Consider the following 18277-nt stretch of genomic DNA (forward strand, 5'->3'; position numbering starts at 1 on the left):
GAGTGGCAGTACAAGTGTGTAGCACACAGTAGTGCACTCCCATGATTGCCTGAATAGATACATATAGGCAGATCCAATTATCACATCTATCAGGCAATAAAACACCCAGGAAAATCGGAGTCCGAGAAAAACACTAAGTGCTCAGCAGGTACCCCGAATCCCTCTCAAGTGGGAGGAATGCAAGAAGCAAAGATAAGCCATCAGTTTACAAACAGGTGAAAAGATGAGAATGAATCCGGACAGGAACTGACCCCAGAAACTACCCCGACTCCAGAATGCTCCTAGCATCTGTTGTGCTGACAAGGACAAACTCCTGCCAAGATGGCCCTTCTTTCAGCTGATGTACCCACCTCTCCTCATCACTGCACTTTGCCCCGTACAGTGCATGTTGATTAGGAAACAATGGAGCAGCCACTGCTGTGCAGGCATTGGCTACAAACAGACTCTGCTGATCAAGTGTTGTGAAATAAAATGACACGGGGTGCTCATGCAGTGGGGTACCACCACAGCACCTCAGCTGCTGTTTCTGCTGACTTTAGTCCCAGGTAGTCCTGCTCATTATAGCTTTCATGAGCTTTGAGCCAGGCTTCTGGGTTTTATACCAAGCTCTACTTATAATTGCCATGGCTTTCCATCCCACTTGCTTCCAGAAAAATGGAGAGAAATAGCGGCTGTTGTCTCAAAGGGTTGTTAAGAAGAGGTCACGTGACCAGTGAGCAGCACACAGAATGCTGTAGATGTGAGCTAGCCCGATTACTGCAACCACTGTCATTTTTACTAGTAATTCTTGGGGTGATGGTGGCAGCATAACACTTGGTATGTGCATAGAGAGATACAGACAAACAGATAGGTGATGAGACTGAAGCAATGGTCAATAAGTATCTGTAGATGAAGGTTTTCCTGTGCCCCGCCCGGTCCACAGCTGCTCAGACCCAAATAAACACACAGAGGCTTATATTATTTTTAAACTATGGTCATGGCAGGATTCTTGCTAGCTAGCTGTTACTTCTTAAATTAACCCATTTCTCTAAATCTATACTTTGCCACGTGGCTCATGGCTTACCAGTACTTTACATCTTGCTTCTCCTGGCAGCAGCTAGCAGCGTCTCCTCCCTCTGTCTTTCTCCTTCCTCTCTCTAGTTATAATGTCCCACCTAACCTTATTCTACCTCACCATTGGCCAAACACCTTTGTTTATCAACCAATCTGAGCAACACATTTTCGCAGCATACAGAACAACATCACCAATCAAATATCCATGTTTCTTAATGTCTTTTGCTCTTAATGGGAACTCTATGGGGTTTATTTTCTACATTTTAATCTGAAACCAAACCCCAGCTAGTTACAAAGCATTGGAAAGCCAGCAAGCATCAACCCAGGATGCAGAATGGAGTTCATTTTGTTCATGTATGCTAGATAAGGTTCCTGATGCCTTCTGTGGATTTGTCTATAATATCATGTTCCCCATGGTATCTAATAGGAGGCTTTATGGCAAGTGTTCCCATAATCATCACCCCCAGCTGACTCCTTCACTTCCCATTGAAAACCATAACACCTGAAACAGGAGGGGGCCCAGAAAGTATTGGGGGGTGGGGGGTTGGATGATATAGTTGCAAGACTGTTGGTGAGCTCCTCTACCTATAGTATCTTTCTGTCATTTTCCTCCTGATCATTTAAGGATGTCATCTGAGACTTTGGACCACTCTTTCAGTGGGAGCAGACTTGTCAGCTTTCACACACAGCCCATTCATTCTTTCTGGATAAATATTCAATAACTAGAAGGAAAAAGCAATGGCTAGAGGATCTTATAGTACTTACAGGTGCTAATTTTGGAGGTGTTACAATATTCTGCTAGTGTGGCTGGACATGGTTAACCCTGGTGACTATTAAAACTGAGTAGTAGCATCAGGGCAAAACAGAGATTTTCTTTGGAGGACACCATCTCACCCCCACACTGTCTTTCATAAAGCAATATGAATAAAAACTCCTGTTGTCATTTTGATGCCTATGAAAGGGACAATGGAGATGGGCAGCTACACTTTTCTTATCTGGGAACAGTTACAGCTTTGAAAAGTGTTTGTAATGAGTCTGCCACTAAAAATTCCCCTCAAGAATCACAGCCTAGATTGACAGAAGCTGTTTCTTCTCAAGGCTCAAGGAAAAAAATAGCCTCATTTTTCCTTGCAGGCTTCAACTTTATGAAGCTCTTTTTATGATGTCATCTAAAACTGTCCAACTTCTAAAAAGAGTGATTATTCTTTGGGTTTTCCAGTGTTCTCATGCAGAGTTTGATGGGAAATAACTCTGCAACAGAATGGTGAGGTCTGCAAACATTCACTGGGTCTTCTTCCAACATGTCAAGACAGAGGAATTAAAGGCATAAAGTGAGCCTAGGAAGATGATTCAGTAGCATTTGTTGCATAAATATGAGGACCTGAGGAGCACAACACACATACAAACAGGTGTGGTAGAGCATGTCTGTGATCCCAAAGTTCCTGTAGCAAGATGGAAGACAGGGACAAAAGAACCTGCAGAAACTTATGAACCACCTAGACTGGCATACACAGCAGCAAATAACGAAGTGACTTGCTTCAAAAAAAAAATAGAAAATGAGAACCAATACCGAAGGTTGTCTTCAAACCTCTACATGTGCACTTGCACCCACATGAACACACATACACACAGAGACATCATGCATCCAAGCATATATATCATATACACATATGCATACACATACACAAAGCCTTATGTGAATCCCAAGGAAGTATGTGACAAGAGACCAGACTTGATGCACTCTCTCAAAGCTGACTAGCCAATGATAAACTACTTCATAAATGCTATTCTTTTTCTCCCCATCCACTTGGCAAATACAGCAACTGGCAGTAAAAATGAAAGCTCTCACCACCATCACCACCACCCTCCCCACTTCCCCTTCAAATATCCCCATGTATACTAACATTTGAGCTTTAAAATGCAGATAAAGGTGAGAGGACAATATTGTACTTTAAACTCTTGGGATGTAAACTTTGGCATTTGGCAGCCTTTGTGTGATATAGGGACTACTCACATCATGAGTATATGCTATACTCTTCACTCTCCAGAGGGAACATGTGTGTCGAGAATGAGGAAACTAATGCTGTGAGCATGTTTAGTTATCTAAATCTTCTTGCATTCATGGTTGTCTATGTCTTTCACGGGAGAAAGAAAATGCTGGTTGCTCTGTTCTCGGCTAACTCAACCTCAAGGCAAACTCTTCATTGACCAGACTTAGCTCCTCTGTGAGGCCCCACTAGTTCCCTCTGGAAGCATTCACCTTCTCTTGTATGTCTATTAGAATGTTTTCTTTGATGTTTCTGCACTCATTGCCCTCCCCAGTAACTGTGAGGCCCCAGGAAAATGATTGTATCCTCCCACCAGAATCTTCCTAGTGGCAGGCACAGTGTTCACAGGTTTGTGTGTTTTTTCAAGTCAGAATGGCCTAGTACTCAAGTTCCCATGCCTTCAAGGCTCTGCACCAAGTTTGCCCCAGTTTTAAGGACCCCTGTTGTCCCTTGATAGAGTTTAAGAATGAGGAAGTTTAAGTGCTGTGTGGAAGTTTTAGAGATATTGGGCTTTGGAGAGCCTCTCACATTGACGCACCACTAACTTCTGTCAATAACATCATTTCCACCCTGCTGCTCTCACATCCACCCATGATGTGTTTAGAAAGTACCACAGAGTGTGAGTACAACCCTTAGGCAGGAAGTATTGCATTCTGAGGTTCCCAAAGGAACCAAAACTCTGAGGTTGCTGAGTAGATTTTTTTTTTTTTTTTGGATTTTTTTTTTTTTGGATTTTTCGAGACAGGGTTTCTCTGTGTAGCTTTGCGCCTTTCCTGGAACTCACTTGGTAGACCAGGCTGGCCTCGAACTCACGGAGATCCGCCTGCCTCTGCCTCCCGAGTGCTGGGATTAAAGGCGTGCGCCACCACCGCCCGGCCTGCTGAGTAGATTTTGAGAACCTCGTACTCATTTGCCGTGAAAAGCACAACTCCAGTGTTCTTCCAAAACTTAATTCATGATCATTCCATCTCCCTCACAACTGAGTGGTGGCTACATTGATATTTCATATAGACTTTTTGACAAGCTGTTGACCCAGTCACTCAATTCATGTGTGATGAATGCTTACTAACTGTTACACATTATGTTGGATATCAAGATTTTTAGTGGGATGTCAAGATGGTATGACCCTGATTTATAGCTCAGAAAGAAAGACATACACTAAGCAAATATATTTCATGGATGATTCGTTGATAATAAGTATGCTATCTTCATCTATTCAGGCTACTCTAAAAACAAATGCTAGAAATTTATTTCCCATAGTTCCAGAATATGGAAAGATCAAGGTCAAGGAAGCAGCAAGTTCTCAGCCCCCTCCTTGGTCCCTAGACAGTGATCTTTTCATCATGTCCTCACATGGAAGAAAGAGCAAATGTATTACCTGGGGCTTCTTTTAAAGGAAATCGTCCAGTTCATACGGGGTGTGCCCCTGAGACCTAGTCAGTCTCTAAAGGTCTCATCATAAATATCATCACACTGGGGGTTAGGTTTCACATAGAATTGTATGAAATTATGTGAGTTTCACACACAGCTAGCCATTTCAATAAGTGATGCCCAGAAAACAGATGCCTAACATGGAGAAGTGTTGAAGTTGAGTGTGGAAGAAGACAAGAAGGCTGAGAGGCACCAGGGAGCAAGAAGAAAAGGGGGCCAGCCCTTAGGAAACACCCTCTGGATAGGCTGGAGACTGGCACAGCTCAAAGACATCACTCACCAAGCCTTGTAGGAAGATCAGCACGTATTTGAGTGAAAGTTCTACACTGGCAACAATAAAATACTCTTCTAGCCAACTAGTAGTTAAGGGGAATTGTTGAAGGAAAAAAGGCAATTCCCAGGAATATTCATTTCATTTACTGTGATAAAAATTACCTTGACAAAATTAGCTTAAGGGAGAAGGGGCTTATTCTGGCTTACAGTTCCAGAGGGATAGAATCCATTATGGCGGAAGACATGGCCGCAGGTGGGATCAGGAAACTGGCTAATGATATTGCATCAACATGCAGGAGGCTGAGAGACAACAGCAAGTGGAACCAGACTCTAAAACCTCAAAGTCCACCCCCAATGCCATAGTTCCTCAAGTAAGGCTCCACCTCTTAATGATTCCATACCCTTCCCAAGTACCAGCTGTGGATCAAGTATTCAAACATATAACCCTCTAGAGGACATTTTCTATTTAAATCACAATACCAAAGAGCTGATATTCAAAAGGAAATACTAGGCCATGTGGGAATTAAAATCTAGTAGAAATCAAGCTTCGTTTCCATGATTATAGACAGCTTCTCCTGGTTTCTCCTTCCTGTGTGCATTCCTCTCTTCCTGCTTCTCCCTATCCCCCTTCTGTGGCTTGGCCTTTCTCTCTCTCTCTTCTTTGTTGCATATATTACTCATCATTGAATTGATACAATATGGCAGCCAACACTCAATGAAATGATCATTTTGTTTTAGCTTCATTGATAGACTCATTGCATTCTTGATGTTTCTCAAGTCAGTAAATCTGTTTGATTGCTAGTCACTTAGCAGAATTAGTTAGTTGACTTTGAGTTGAGCATCCATGTAATAGATATCTTATTCCTTGGCACACAGAATTATCAAATCAATTCATGTTCCATGTGTTCTAGATCAAAGTCTATCCCAGCCATGTGGAAAGAAAATAAGACTCACACCTAGGTAAATCAGCATAGTCTATTACTGTTCATAGACATTGCTTCAGTGTAGGCTAATAAGTCAGACTTTGGGTAGGATTCCTAAGACAAAAGATCCCTTAATTTCTCATAAAGACAAAATATTTATCCTTTCCATAAATAATGTGATATGATGCCATGATTTCTAGATCCTCAGCAATGTTTTGGGGACATTGAGTGAAATCACACTAAGCTAATTTTGATACATCAGTTAATTTTCTTGTTTCTAAGACAAAATATTTGACCAGAAACAAGTTTAGGAAGGAAGGAATTCTCCTGGTTCTTACTTTGAGTGGAATCCATTGGTGGGGAAGCCCCAGCAGTGGGGTGTGAGGTGGCTGGAAGTGGTAGTCAGGAAGCAAGAGAGCAGTGAATGCTAATAGTCATTTTCTCCTGTTTTATCAGTCCCAGATACTCATGGAATAGGTGGGTCTTCAATTAACCTAAACCAGAAACACCTTCACAGATGTGCCCAGATATTTGTTTCCATGGAGATTCTAAATCCCATCATGTTAGCAATCAAAATAACCATCACACCAGAGACTCTTAAAACCAAGGTTTTTAAGAAAAAACTTGTTTGGGATTATATTATCAGAGCTGTGGTTTCAACCTCACTGGAAGCTGAATTTATCCTGGGACATTTCCAAGCCAATCAGTTCCTTGAGTTATTTATACCTGTTTAAATTGGATTTGTCTATAACTCATAAAATAAAATAAAAGCCAAAAAGATTTGACTTGCCTCTCACCCCATCAGTAGACTCTAGAGTAGGGTTTACAGGGCAATTTCATGTAGCAGCTTGGAAATGGCTCTTTGATAAGGTCACCAATCCAGAGACTATTCAAGGCACTCAGGCAACTTAAGGTCTAAGCAGACAAGCAAGTAGCATGGTCAGGTCTCTTGCCTTCCCTGATGAAGCCCAGAGCCATGAGGAAGAATGGCAGTGGTCAGCTCCGATGTTCAACTGGCCTGCTACTTTCCTGAGGAATTGAAACCATGTTTTTCTTTACTTCATTGTTTTTTCCAATTTTTCTAGGAAATAGTAAGTATTCTTAGAAATAGCCAAAGGCTATGATTGAAACATTTCAAATGAGCTATTTTTTTAATTATTCCTGTGAGAAAATCTCTACCAACTTCCAGAAATAGGATGTGCTTCTGTTTCTAAACTTACAAACAACCTGACTGCATTTTAACAAAGAAGAAAAAAGTGTTGGAACTGGGACTGGATTTGAAAAAGAAATCATCCATTTTTCTTTCCATAAATCAAATTTTCTGGAGAAAACCAGGGTAAAAAAAATTTAGAGCTATAATCAAACATTTTCCTCTTTCTTACTAAATGTTTATGTGTTCCTACCTATTGGAGGTTATAAATAGGTAGAGGCAGGCCTTTCCACATCCAGATGGAATGTTTTCCTAACATACTTCCATAACATCAGGGCAAATTCACTAATGGTTGATGTGATCATAAGTGGGACTCTGATGTGTAAACTTTCTATGTAAATTGGGTCTGATTATACTTTTCCCTTTCTTTTGCAAGGAACGCAAATTTCCTAAATTTGTATCCAAAGAAATGGAGAACATGTACATTGAGGAGCTGAAGTCCTCTGTGAACCTGCTCATGGCCAACTTGGAGAGCATGCCGGTGTCCAAGGGTGGAGAGTTCAAGCTGCAGAAACTCAAACGCAGCCACAATGCTTCCATCATTGACATGGGCGAGGAGAGTGAGAACCAGCTGTCCAAGTCAGATGTCCTGCTGTCCTTCTCCTTGGAGGTAAAAAGCCTCAAATCTCTGAAAGTGTACTGGTGTATACACAGAAAGTATACCATGCCCCTTGCCAGGAACCACATTGCTCCTAAGGAAGTTCAATCTATAGGACCACCTGTCAAATGTAATTTTGTAGTTTTCCCCTGTCTGAAAGCAGTACTCAAGGATTCTGGGAAGATTTTTAGAAGCCTACATTAAGAGAAATGACCTAGCATCATTGGAATGAGTTACAGATTTCTTTTTCCCATTATCTTTCCTGGTGGCTGTATGGTAGTATACAGCCTTGAGATTGTGTGTTTCGTTTTGTTTTAGTTTATTTCAGCCTCTAGTGTAAGAATCTTTCCAGGCTAATGCTCATATACTCTGCATATCAATGCATTCCTCTATAATGTCTCTTCACACATTGGCTCTTCATATTTTCCTACTGAGTGGTTCTGATCCACCAGCATCAAAATTCACTGGAAGCTGGTCAGTACTCAGACTGCTGAGTACTATTAAAGTCCCACTTAACCAGAGTCTATAAGTGATAGGAATATAAAACAACACAGCCACTTTAGAAACTAAGTTAGCATTTTCTCAAAAAGTTCAATATACAACCACAATGTTATATAGTAATTCTATGCTTGGATATCCACCCAATAGAACTGAAAATACATGTCCCCACAAATATGTTTAGAAGCATAGTCAGTATTTTTGGCTATTATGGCCAAAAATACTAACACTCTTAATCCCATCCAATGAGTGAATGATAGGAAATGATAGGAAGAAAATATAACACATCTGTACAGCAGAATACTATATGGCAAGTAAAAAGGACACTTCTTGAAACACACATTGATACATGGATGAACCTCATCAGTATTATTATACTTAGTACAAGAGGTCAGATGCAACATGTGACCTGTTATCTTTTATTCTGAAGGTCTCCCTATGTTGTCCAGGCTGGCATTGAATCCACTGTGTATCCCTGACTGGCTTTGAACTTGCAGCCCTAGTGCCTCAGCCTCCTGAGTACCTGGGATTATGGGCCTGTCATACTAGACTTGGATTTAGGTATTTTTTTCTATGTACTCCAAAGTTTGAGAACCACATATAACTTATCAAAGGTCAATGGCACTCAAAAATCTGTACACACACATACATACACACACACACACATACATATATACATACATACATACATATATATGCATATCTATAACTGACATAAAACTATACACATGTGGTATTTTGATAACTTTTTATAAAGTTCAAGTCAAGGTAAGCCACTTTGTTCCCTCAAATATTTATTATTGCTCCATGATAAAATGTCCAAAATCTTTTCTTGTATGAGAGAAAGAGAGACACAGACAGAGAAAGAGACAGAGACAGAAAAAAAGAGACAGAGACAAAGAGGAAGAAGAAGGGAAGGAGAAAAGGAGGGAAAGAGGGGGGAGGAGTGGAGGGAGGAAGGAGGGATGGAGGGAGGGGGGACGGACATAGTAAACTCCATAAGAATTCCCTGGTGACTGGGCAGTGGTGGCGCACACCTTTAATCCCAGCACTCAGGAGGCAGAGCCAGGTGGATCTCTGAGTTCGAGGCCAGCCTTGGTCTACAGAGTGAGTTTTAGGAAAGGCGCAAAGCTACACAGAGAAACCCTGTCTCAAAACAAACAAACAAACAAACAAAAAAGAATTGCCTGGTGAGCCTAGATTTAGGGAATCAAGAGAACAGATCAACTTTCTGTACATTTAATTAGAGTATGGAAAGACTAACTTAATCTTATAAACTGCCATCGAGGATGCTGTGTGCTAACTGTGGGTAAGTTGTTTTTTCTGCTCAGCTCAGCGAGAGAGTCCTTCTTCACATTGCAGTGTTCCACATGCTGTCAGCAGAGGTGGATCTTAATTAAATATAGAACTCTGCGTGTGAGAAAAGTCATCAGTGTAATCTCACAGAAAGTTTCCTTTTTAATTTTTTTAAGTACTGCCACCTGAGGTACTGACTGCTGTTGCTTAGGTGTCTTTGAATTTGATTATTGCCAATTAAAGGTGGCAATTTATTCCCTACTCCCTCTTGCCTTCCAACAGATGGAAGAAAAAAAGTATTTTATTGACTTTCATGAAGCTTTTAAGTATGTAATTTTCTAATTCATTATTGGCTCTCAATATTGAATAGTTGATTATCTGAACTATAGGTGTCGGCACGACCTCAGCCATACTCTCTGCACACAGGATTCAAATGCTTTGGCTTATAAATACAAGCACAGATTGCAATGCCCTTGGGTCCCCACATACTTTTTAATTGGAAAACTAAATGGCAAACCATAGTAGAACCGCCAGCCAGAACCTTTGCACATCTATTCGTGGATGCGTTTGGGGATCACAGTGAGTGGGGGTAACAAGAACAGGTGGAGACAGGACGTCACAGCAGCAGGGCAGGCTACAATTCGAGTTTGCAGACTGGTGCAAGACGTATTTCAAGTAATTAGAGAGCTGAATGGTTGGAAGAGACAAGGAGAGCAAGCTCAGTTTTGAGTGAGAAGAGGCCCAGCATGCATGTCCTGAATGTGGGCAGTGAGTGCTGCCGCAAAGCAACAGGTATTTGCGAAGGCTGCTGCAAATCCTTTTTCACAAAGGCCTTTGAGGTGTTTGCAGATGTGCAAACAAAGCCTGACACTTGCAAATGGCACAGCTAATATAGGCCCCGAATCCGACTTAAAGTGAGATCTTTCAGACTCTAAACTGTTCTCTTTCCACAATGTGTTCCTCCCCGGTATATAAACTTGCCATAACAGATACACGCATCGTATCCCTACTTCACAGGTAAAATCACTGAGTGGAGCCAAGGGGATGGCTCAGTGGGAAAAGTGCTTGCCACATGAGCAGGAGGAGCAGAGTCTGGATCTGTAGAACCCACCTAAGTCCCAAGGCTGTAGTGAGCACCTGTGCCCATCACTCCTACAGCAGACAGGAGACTCCTCAGAGCTAGCGGGCGGGCAGGCTAACCTGGAGTACACTACAGCGAACAAAGGGCCTGTCGCAAACAAGGTGGAAGGCCAGGCTTCCACATGCACATCTGCATATGCATATCACACACTCTCCAGAAAAATAAAGAAAAGACAGAAAAGAAAAAGAAAGCTAAGCCTCTGCAGGTTTGAAAAGACAAAACAGAAGGGAGTTAAATGTGAGATCATTTTCCCACATCCCAGAGGCTGCACAGGGTTCTTGAGTGAACTGTGGCCCCTGCCCCAGGAGCAGCACCACCAGAGAAACCATCAGAGGGGAGGAGGCCTTGGTTAGAGCCAACCCACTGAGCAGATGCTCAGGGGAGGAAACTGTGACCTCGGCTTCACAAGCTCAACCAGTGATTCGGTTCATTCTGCTTGAGCATCTGTGGGTTATCACACTGCAAAATTAAGACTTATACATCCCAAGTGTGCTTTCTTGAACCAAAGCCCCTCAGAAGCATGTGTCTTTTTCCTATACCCACTTCTCTGTCCTTTGTAACGGCCTTTTGTAGAAAGAGTGACTTTCCCCAGATGCTTCTCACTGTGTGTCAGTCACTAAGGAGGTCCTTTCGCTCTGGGTGTTGACAGGTGTCCCTTCCCTCTCTTCCTTGCTCCTGTGGCAGAGTACACCATCACATGACTGTCAGAATAATGGATGACTGAATGGAGTGGGGATAAGAAATCCCGCAAGTTGTAAGTGAGCTGAGGCTAGACCAGAGACTGTAAAGCTTCGCATATATTGGGGTTTGGGGTTCAACAACCTTGGCATGCAAAGATCATAAATAGCTATGAAAGTAGTATACATGGAGTTGGCACATTTTATTTCTCCCTATTCAGATTGTCAGCATTTCAAAATCAAATTTCTGATCATAATTCTGACTGAGAGCGCTCTTTTCTAGCAGGACAAAGCAGAGTATCTGGTCGTTGAGCTGGGAACAGACAAGTGGCAGCTTCCCCTGTGGATCGGGCCTGTGTGCTCCAGGTTGCTGTAGTCTCCACTGCTTCCTGCCCAGCTGTGGTCCTAAAGCTGGGTGACACCGGCTGACTCTTAGGTCTTTGCTGTCGCTTAGCTTTATCAAGAGAAAAGCTGATGCACACGCTGTGTTTCTCCCAAGTGCTGACCTAAAAAGCTGGAATATTTTTAAAGAAAGCAGAATGAAGCCCTTTCATCCTGTTTGCTTAACATGAAAAGAGTAGCCCGGTTTACCTTACCTGTCTGACCGTGAGAGAGTCTCAGTTAGCAAGTCACTGAGCCAGACCTGTAATAGCGGCTGCAGCAGAGGAGCAGAAGTCCAAGTTCAAGGCCTGGGCTACACAGCAAGTAAAAGATCAGCCTGGGCACTTAAGTGAGACCCTGTGAAGAAAGAGAAGAAAGAAAGAAAAAGGGGGGGGGTAAGAAGAGAGACACAGACACAGAGATAAGTATAGAGACAGACAGATAAAAAGGAAAAGGAGCAGAAGAAAAGAGGGAGGAGGGGAGGGAGAGAGGAATGGGGGTCAATCTCGGGTGTAACGCTTACTTAGCGTGTACAAGGCCCCTCACTCAGTTCACACTACAGGGGAGTGATTGAGTGAGCCTCATTGTTCCATCTGGAAGGCAATAGGCTACACTGTAAGCAGTTACATCCTCTCCCTAGAAGGCCCCTGAGCAACTGGTGAAGAAAGCCAGGCAGAAGCCATGGCCTCCCTGGTGGATTTCACTGTAGCTTCTTGTCTGTTTCTCTTCCTGGGGGTGATGCTGCCTCTGGCATTGGCGTTAAATCCATCTTCTTATATGATTCTGTTTTCAGGTGGTGATCATGGAAGTTCAGGGCCTTAAATCCTTGGCTCCAAATCGCATTGTCTACTGTACAATGGAGGTAGAGGGTGGAGAAAAACTGCAGACCGACCAAGCCGAGGCTTCTAAGCCAACGTGAGTACTTTCTCCGTAGTTTATCTCACCAAGGTGGTCGCCGTTGGTTTTGTTTGTGCCGATAACAAAGGAAAGAACTGTTTTCCCAGAGGAGGCCAGAAGGTCCACACCTTCTTTAGCAAACAAGGGACTTGACTCCATTTTTTTAAAACAATCTCATGTAGTTCAGGCTGGCCTCAAACCGATTATGTAGCCAAGGATGACCTTGGGCTTATGACCCTCCTCCTTTCTCTTCCCAAGAGCTGGGGTTGCAGGAATATGCCATCATGCCTGGTTTATGATGTCCTGGATCTTCCAACTGAGAGACAGCCACTGCCTTGATGCCATTTCTGTTTGACAACTATGACAAGGGTCCCGGTTCCTTCAAAGTTAAAAAAGGGAGTCGGGCAACAGCCCCATTTCTGAAGCCTTGAGCCACCCAACACCGGGTGTGTGCAGGGTATTGTTGCACAGCAGAAGCCAAAATGGTCACTGTGAGCCTAACAGTGCCCACATTTTAGTGGGGACATCACAACTGTGTGTTTATAAATACAGTCTGCCTGCCTTGTGTGCGGTTTCTATGTCTTTAGATTCAACCAACTGTGGATTGAAATTTTTGACAAAAAAAAAAAAAAAAGAATATTGATTGGCCAGGCATGGTGCCACATGCCTTTAATCCAAGTTCCAGGATAACCAGGACCACACAGAGAAAGCCTGTCTCAAAAACAAAACTAAAAAATCCTGTCTGGGCACAGATTGTGTATAGAGTTGCCGCCCCTCTCTAAACAGTGCGACTGTTTCCACGGTACTTCCTACTAGGCACCTATGACCTAGAAGTGATCTGGTGCCCATGAAAGGATGTACATAGGTTATTCGTAAGTGCTCTGTGATTTGTTATGAAGACTTGGGCATCAGTGGGTGGAGAAGGTCAGAACCAATACCCCATGGGTACTTAGGGGCAAATACAGTTATAACTGGAGGAAAAGGTGGCCTGAGTGGTGATACCTGGGGGACTTGAACCAGCTTCTGAACAGGTCTCTTTTGGGGTACCTGAGACATCTGCTGTAGTGTTATAAAGCGCCCACGGGATGAAGAGCTCATGAATGGCGCTTGGTTAGCAATGGCTCTGTGGCAAAGAGAAGCACAGAAGACTCCACTGGGGCTGGAGGTGGTGGAACGAGGAGTCTCCGGAGCTGGACGGGAGAATGGGTGGCGACGGGAAAGACACACCTTCCTTCCAGCTGCAGCAGAAGGGCTGAGGTGAGGCCGTTGACGGTTAGGATGCTGGGGCAATGGCTGGCAGCAGTGAAGATCTGTCTGTTTGGGTGAAGAGACTTCCCAAGAGATCACTGCTCCCTGCCCTCACCACCACTGCTTCCATCCTTCCCTTTCCAATCTCCGTAATACCTGCGTAGATAAACGAGCACCTTCATCTTCACGGCTGGCATTAATCCACAAGAGTCATCAGAAGGTACACCCCCTCCCCGTGACTCCTCCCCACAGCATTAGGGAGTTCTTTGGCAGAACATGAGTAACTCACCAGCATGTTCAAACAGAATAGTTCAAAGGAAGCACCAAGTGTTTCTCAGGCTGGAGAAGGGCTGAGGGTATTGTCTGCCTTCACGTGGTTCTTTATATGAATAGGCAATGCCTCGGATGCCCGGATGCCCAGAAGTGTGTTGGGGGAGGGGGGACTCACGAACGTTCAGGAGGAAATGGAGGCCATTGTGACTTGTTGAGTGCTATTGATCCTTGTTCTACCTGATGATGGCTGTGGTTTCTTTTTGCTGACGGTGCTGAAAGCCGATGTATGTCTCCTCAAGTGGCCAGATCTTCATCAATGCTGCTGTGCTTTGCTGTTTAGCCTTTTCAATGTGTGCTACATGGTGGGGTTGGGAGCAGGGGAGTAGCTAGGGACTTTGTAATGTGTCTGCCAAACTTTTTAAAGGAGGGACTCAGTATGAGGGTGCTGCAAGAGAGGAAGAGAGGAAAGCTCTGCTTTCCCATCTGTTGTTTCATAGCGGATATTTTAACTCTAAGCTAACTCACATCACTTAACTCGGTGAAACAGCGTCAGTCTCCAAGGTAAATTATGGATAGATTTGTATGCCCTTGTGAATATTTAAAACAGAGTTTCATGATAGAAATGAGTATAAAATGTTTATGTTAGTGTTAGATACACCTGAAATAGCATATCTGTTCCCACCTGTGGAGGTTATGGCATCCATGCACATAAACTCCTCACATCAAAATGTTGTGCTTTTGTAGCAAAGAATGCTCTTTTGAGTTCCTATTCACCAGAGAATATTACAGAACCCTCACGGAGGTTTTGCTAATTTGTTTAATGTTGGTCTGACCAACTGGTAGGGCGGAGGCAGGACTGGTCCAGCCAGTCTCTCCCTGGGGCTGAGTGGGATGATGGGTGAAAACGGCCTTCCTCCTGTCTACCGGAGAGAAACACACTGGGTGGGGACTCACTTTTTCTAACAGGAGTGAACCTGTATAGGTTGGGGTGAAGGGGGGGATATGGGATGAGGCTAGCGGGCCAATGAGAGGATGCCATCTCTGCAGTTACTAGGCAGAGGCTGATTCTAGGTCAACTAGTGCTGAGTCACTTGTACGCATAAGTCATGTCCCAGGACAGGTAGCCAAACTCGAGCTAGGCTCAGGAAGTTATTCTGAGCCTCACGCCCAGGCCTTGTGGAGCCCAACAGTTTAATACATACAGAATACAGGCTTCATAATTGAGCTCAAGTCCATCAAATTGCTAGGAGTTACCAAGTGTGCTATGTTGAGGATCTCGAGATAAATCTGTATCCAGGAGGAAGAAAGTATGTCATGATCAACTTGTAATGTCTGCCATGAGAAGGGAAGGAGTGTGCTGTGAGTTAGCCCATCTGCAGTGCTGAAGACATACACCCAGATTCTGAAATCTGTCAACTTCCTGTCCCTTTCTTTATTCCTATGATGCAGCGTCCTTTCGTCCTGCACTCATCCTTTCCCAAATGCACAGTTCTGTCCCCAGAGATCTCCTTTACCTTCTCCTTCATCATAGTTCAGGGGGACAGATTTCCTCTGCTTCTGCCTGCTTTCACTTGGAAAGATAAATGCCTTGTTTGCGCAGCTCTACATTCGTCCTCTTTCATTGGGACTTACTTCTCCATCATTTCTCTCCTTTGAGGCTTTTATTTCCTCTCCTTACAATTTTCCCCACTGCTGATCTGTGTTATTTCTGGCATATGAGTTTGGTTATCCTAAAAGCTATCTTTCATTACCTAGTAACCCTGCCTAGGGTAGCCCTGTTCCTGCTGGAGCTTTTGAGTCTTGTTTTCTTCCAACCAGCTGTTGGCTGTGTCTCATTTACATGTTTCCAGACCAGTATTCCATTCAAGCTCATTTTGTTGCTCATAGATTCTACCTTTGCAGCTAGCAAAATATCAGCCAGTAGCTGTACAGTGCATCTTGGTTATCACATGTCTACAGGGAATTTCTCTTTTGTCTTTTTTTTTTCAAGTATAGTTACAAATTCAGGAAGATGTTACATAACTCAGCTTACCCAACAATGTGGTCTCCGTACAGTATACTCAAGAAGAGCAGAGGCAGGGACTGACTGTAAGAGCTTAGCCAAGTATATCAGGGAAACTGGGGAACTCATTGTACACAGACATTTTAGAGTTTTGAAAAGCCTAGTGGCGAATTCATCCAGTTTTTAAAATTCAATCATGCTCTAAATATAGTTGAACTGGTACCTTTGAACAGTTACTGGAAACCCTAGTCTGTATTGCTCAGCCATGGTAATCAGGAATTTGTGCTCTCTCCTACTTCTTTTTATCAATTGTATTTCCTCCCTTGTAACCAGGACACCTTTCAACATCTCAGCAAGGTCAGATTGGATCAGTTGCATAATCTAAGTGTTCTGTGTCCATGAGCTAAATGTATTTCATAACAAATGAAAGCATTTTATAATCTTAGAGTTATGGGTGTTGTGGGGCCATCTTTTATACTCAGAGCTGAGTTGTGACCTCTACTCACTCTTCAGTTTATCCACATGTTTGCAGCATGCAGATTATTCTTGAGCATGCCACATATCCACTCAGTTCTGTTTTCCTCCTCTCCTGGGTTTTTAAGGTAGTGAACCAACAGTACATGCTCAGATGCTGCTGTGAGATATGCTCACTAGCAGTCACGGTATCCATTTGCAACACATTGTTTCTGCTTCTGTCAGGAAAACATGGAGTGCAGAAGCAGAAGAAACTGGATCCTTGTGTGAGCAGAGTCTTCTCGGGACACATACAGAGGAAGGAGAGTCTGTGGTTCCAGGTTCATCTTCTCTGGGACAGAGTAGGCCATCATTGCTGTGGGTGACATTTTTCAGGTGTTGTTCTTATCTCCAGGAATAACAAGATATCTCAGGTATTACCAAAGCGTGGCACTGAAGGACATCAAATCAAAGAGAAAGCAGTTGCTCCATTTCCGCTTCTTCACATGCCCTCTCCACTGAGCAGAACAAGGAGGTCATTTTAATTTGGTGCTAACAGGCCTTTGGCACCTCCTCAGGCCTGAGGCTAGGAGCCTCCTACAGCAGACAGGAGCAGCTGGCATTTACTCTGCTCAGACTCACCGAAATTACTCTTCAGCATGGCTACTGCTGCTGGCGTCTTTTTGCCAACAGGGAAATGAGTTTCCCCTTTTAGAGAAATATGTTAATATTTCAAGGCTGAATTAACTTAAAGAAAATGCATTGAGTGTATAATAACACAGATGGCACCTAGACAGGATGCTGGTGATCCTGCTGACAGGGATGAATGTGGAGGTATAGAGATGGCAAGCTGGGAAGCTGGCTTGCAAACCACTCTAACTTGGAAAAAAAGAAACATGACATTTCCCTGAATGGAATGATATTGTCCAAAATCACTCTTTCTTGGGAATTTTGCACAGTGTAACTTTCTGCTCTAAAATAGCGTGCACAATTTGAGAAGGTTAAATACCGGAGTATTTAAATCATGTTTCTGCAGAAGAACATTTGAATAACAGCCCAGTGTTTCTCTCACTTACCTGAAACCACACTCCTCTGCATAAAACCCACAATACCACTTGGCAAGTTCATTAGCCACGACAAGCCACAAGGTGTGAATTCCATTGTTGCTGTGGATCAGAAATCACAATCAGATTCTTCCCTGCCATTTCCAAGAGACTGGGAAGGTCAAGTGTCTTGGCTGAGAAACTCTGCCACCGCACTAGTCTCTTTTCAAGAGCGCCCAGTCTGCTGTGCCTGTATTTAAAAACAGAAGAGCAAGTGCACTGACTTTGATACCGTTTTCCCTCTGTGGTATGTGTTCTTGGGGAGATTTTAGGCCAGCACAATATAGAAGAGACAGGCTCTCATGACCAGCTCATGCAAAGAGAGGGTGTGCTGCTGAGTCACCCACACAATTAGCCCTCTACAAGGCAGCTTGCTTCTTCCCAGTGTTGGCCCCATGCATCCTTTTCTCCACAGTAGCACTTTCCATCTCATTTTACCAAATGTCTTCTGTGTCCAGAGCCTCGGAATGGCTTCCCTGGAAGTGGAGAATCTTTTCTGCTTCACTCAACTGAAATGTGAAAAGGAGAGCGTGATAGGGTAAGGGACTGTCTTTCCTCCATGGAATCTTCCCATCTGTCCAGCTAGGGCTGGAAGTGCATGTACCCACCTTTGGGACTCTGAAAACATCTAATAAAGGGCATCAGTAATGAACACGAGAATGGTGTAAGACAATAACCAGATTATAATCTGTGCCCCTGAAGGAACAAACAAGCTGCCATAGTAGAGCCATGCAAGTACAGATGACTCAGGTCCCCAATGACAATGACGACC

General features: G+C 43.5%; 1 protein-coding gene across 12 annotated transcripts in view; it reads left to right on the forward strand.

The window, feature by feature from the left end:
- Cadps (calcium dependent secretion activator) overlaps nt 1-18277 on the forward strand; it is a 440161-nt gene that overhangs the window by 197863 nt on the left and 224021 nt on the right. For all 12 annotated transcript variants that reach the window (XM_076544508.1, XM_076544497.1, XM_076544503.1 and 9 more), the window contains exons 5-6: nt 7315-7548; nt 12323-12444. In XM_076544508.1, coding sequence (XP_076400623.1) covers nt 7315-7548; nt 12323-12444 — 356 coding nt within the window. The remainder of the gene's footprint in view (nt 1-7314; nt 7549-12322; nt 12445-18277) is intronic.

Source organism: Peromyscus maniculatus, chromosome 9 (genome assembly GCF_049852395.1).
Source record: "Peromyscus maniculatus bairdii isolate BWxNUB_F1_BW_parent chromosome 9, HU_Pman_BW_mat_3.1, whole genome shotgun sequence".
Classification (NCBI taxonomy): Eukaryota; Metazoa; Chordata; class Mammalia; order Rodentia; family Cricetidae; genus Peromyscus; species Peromyscus maniculatus.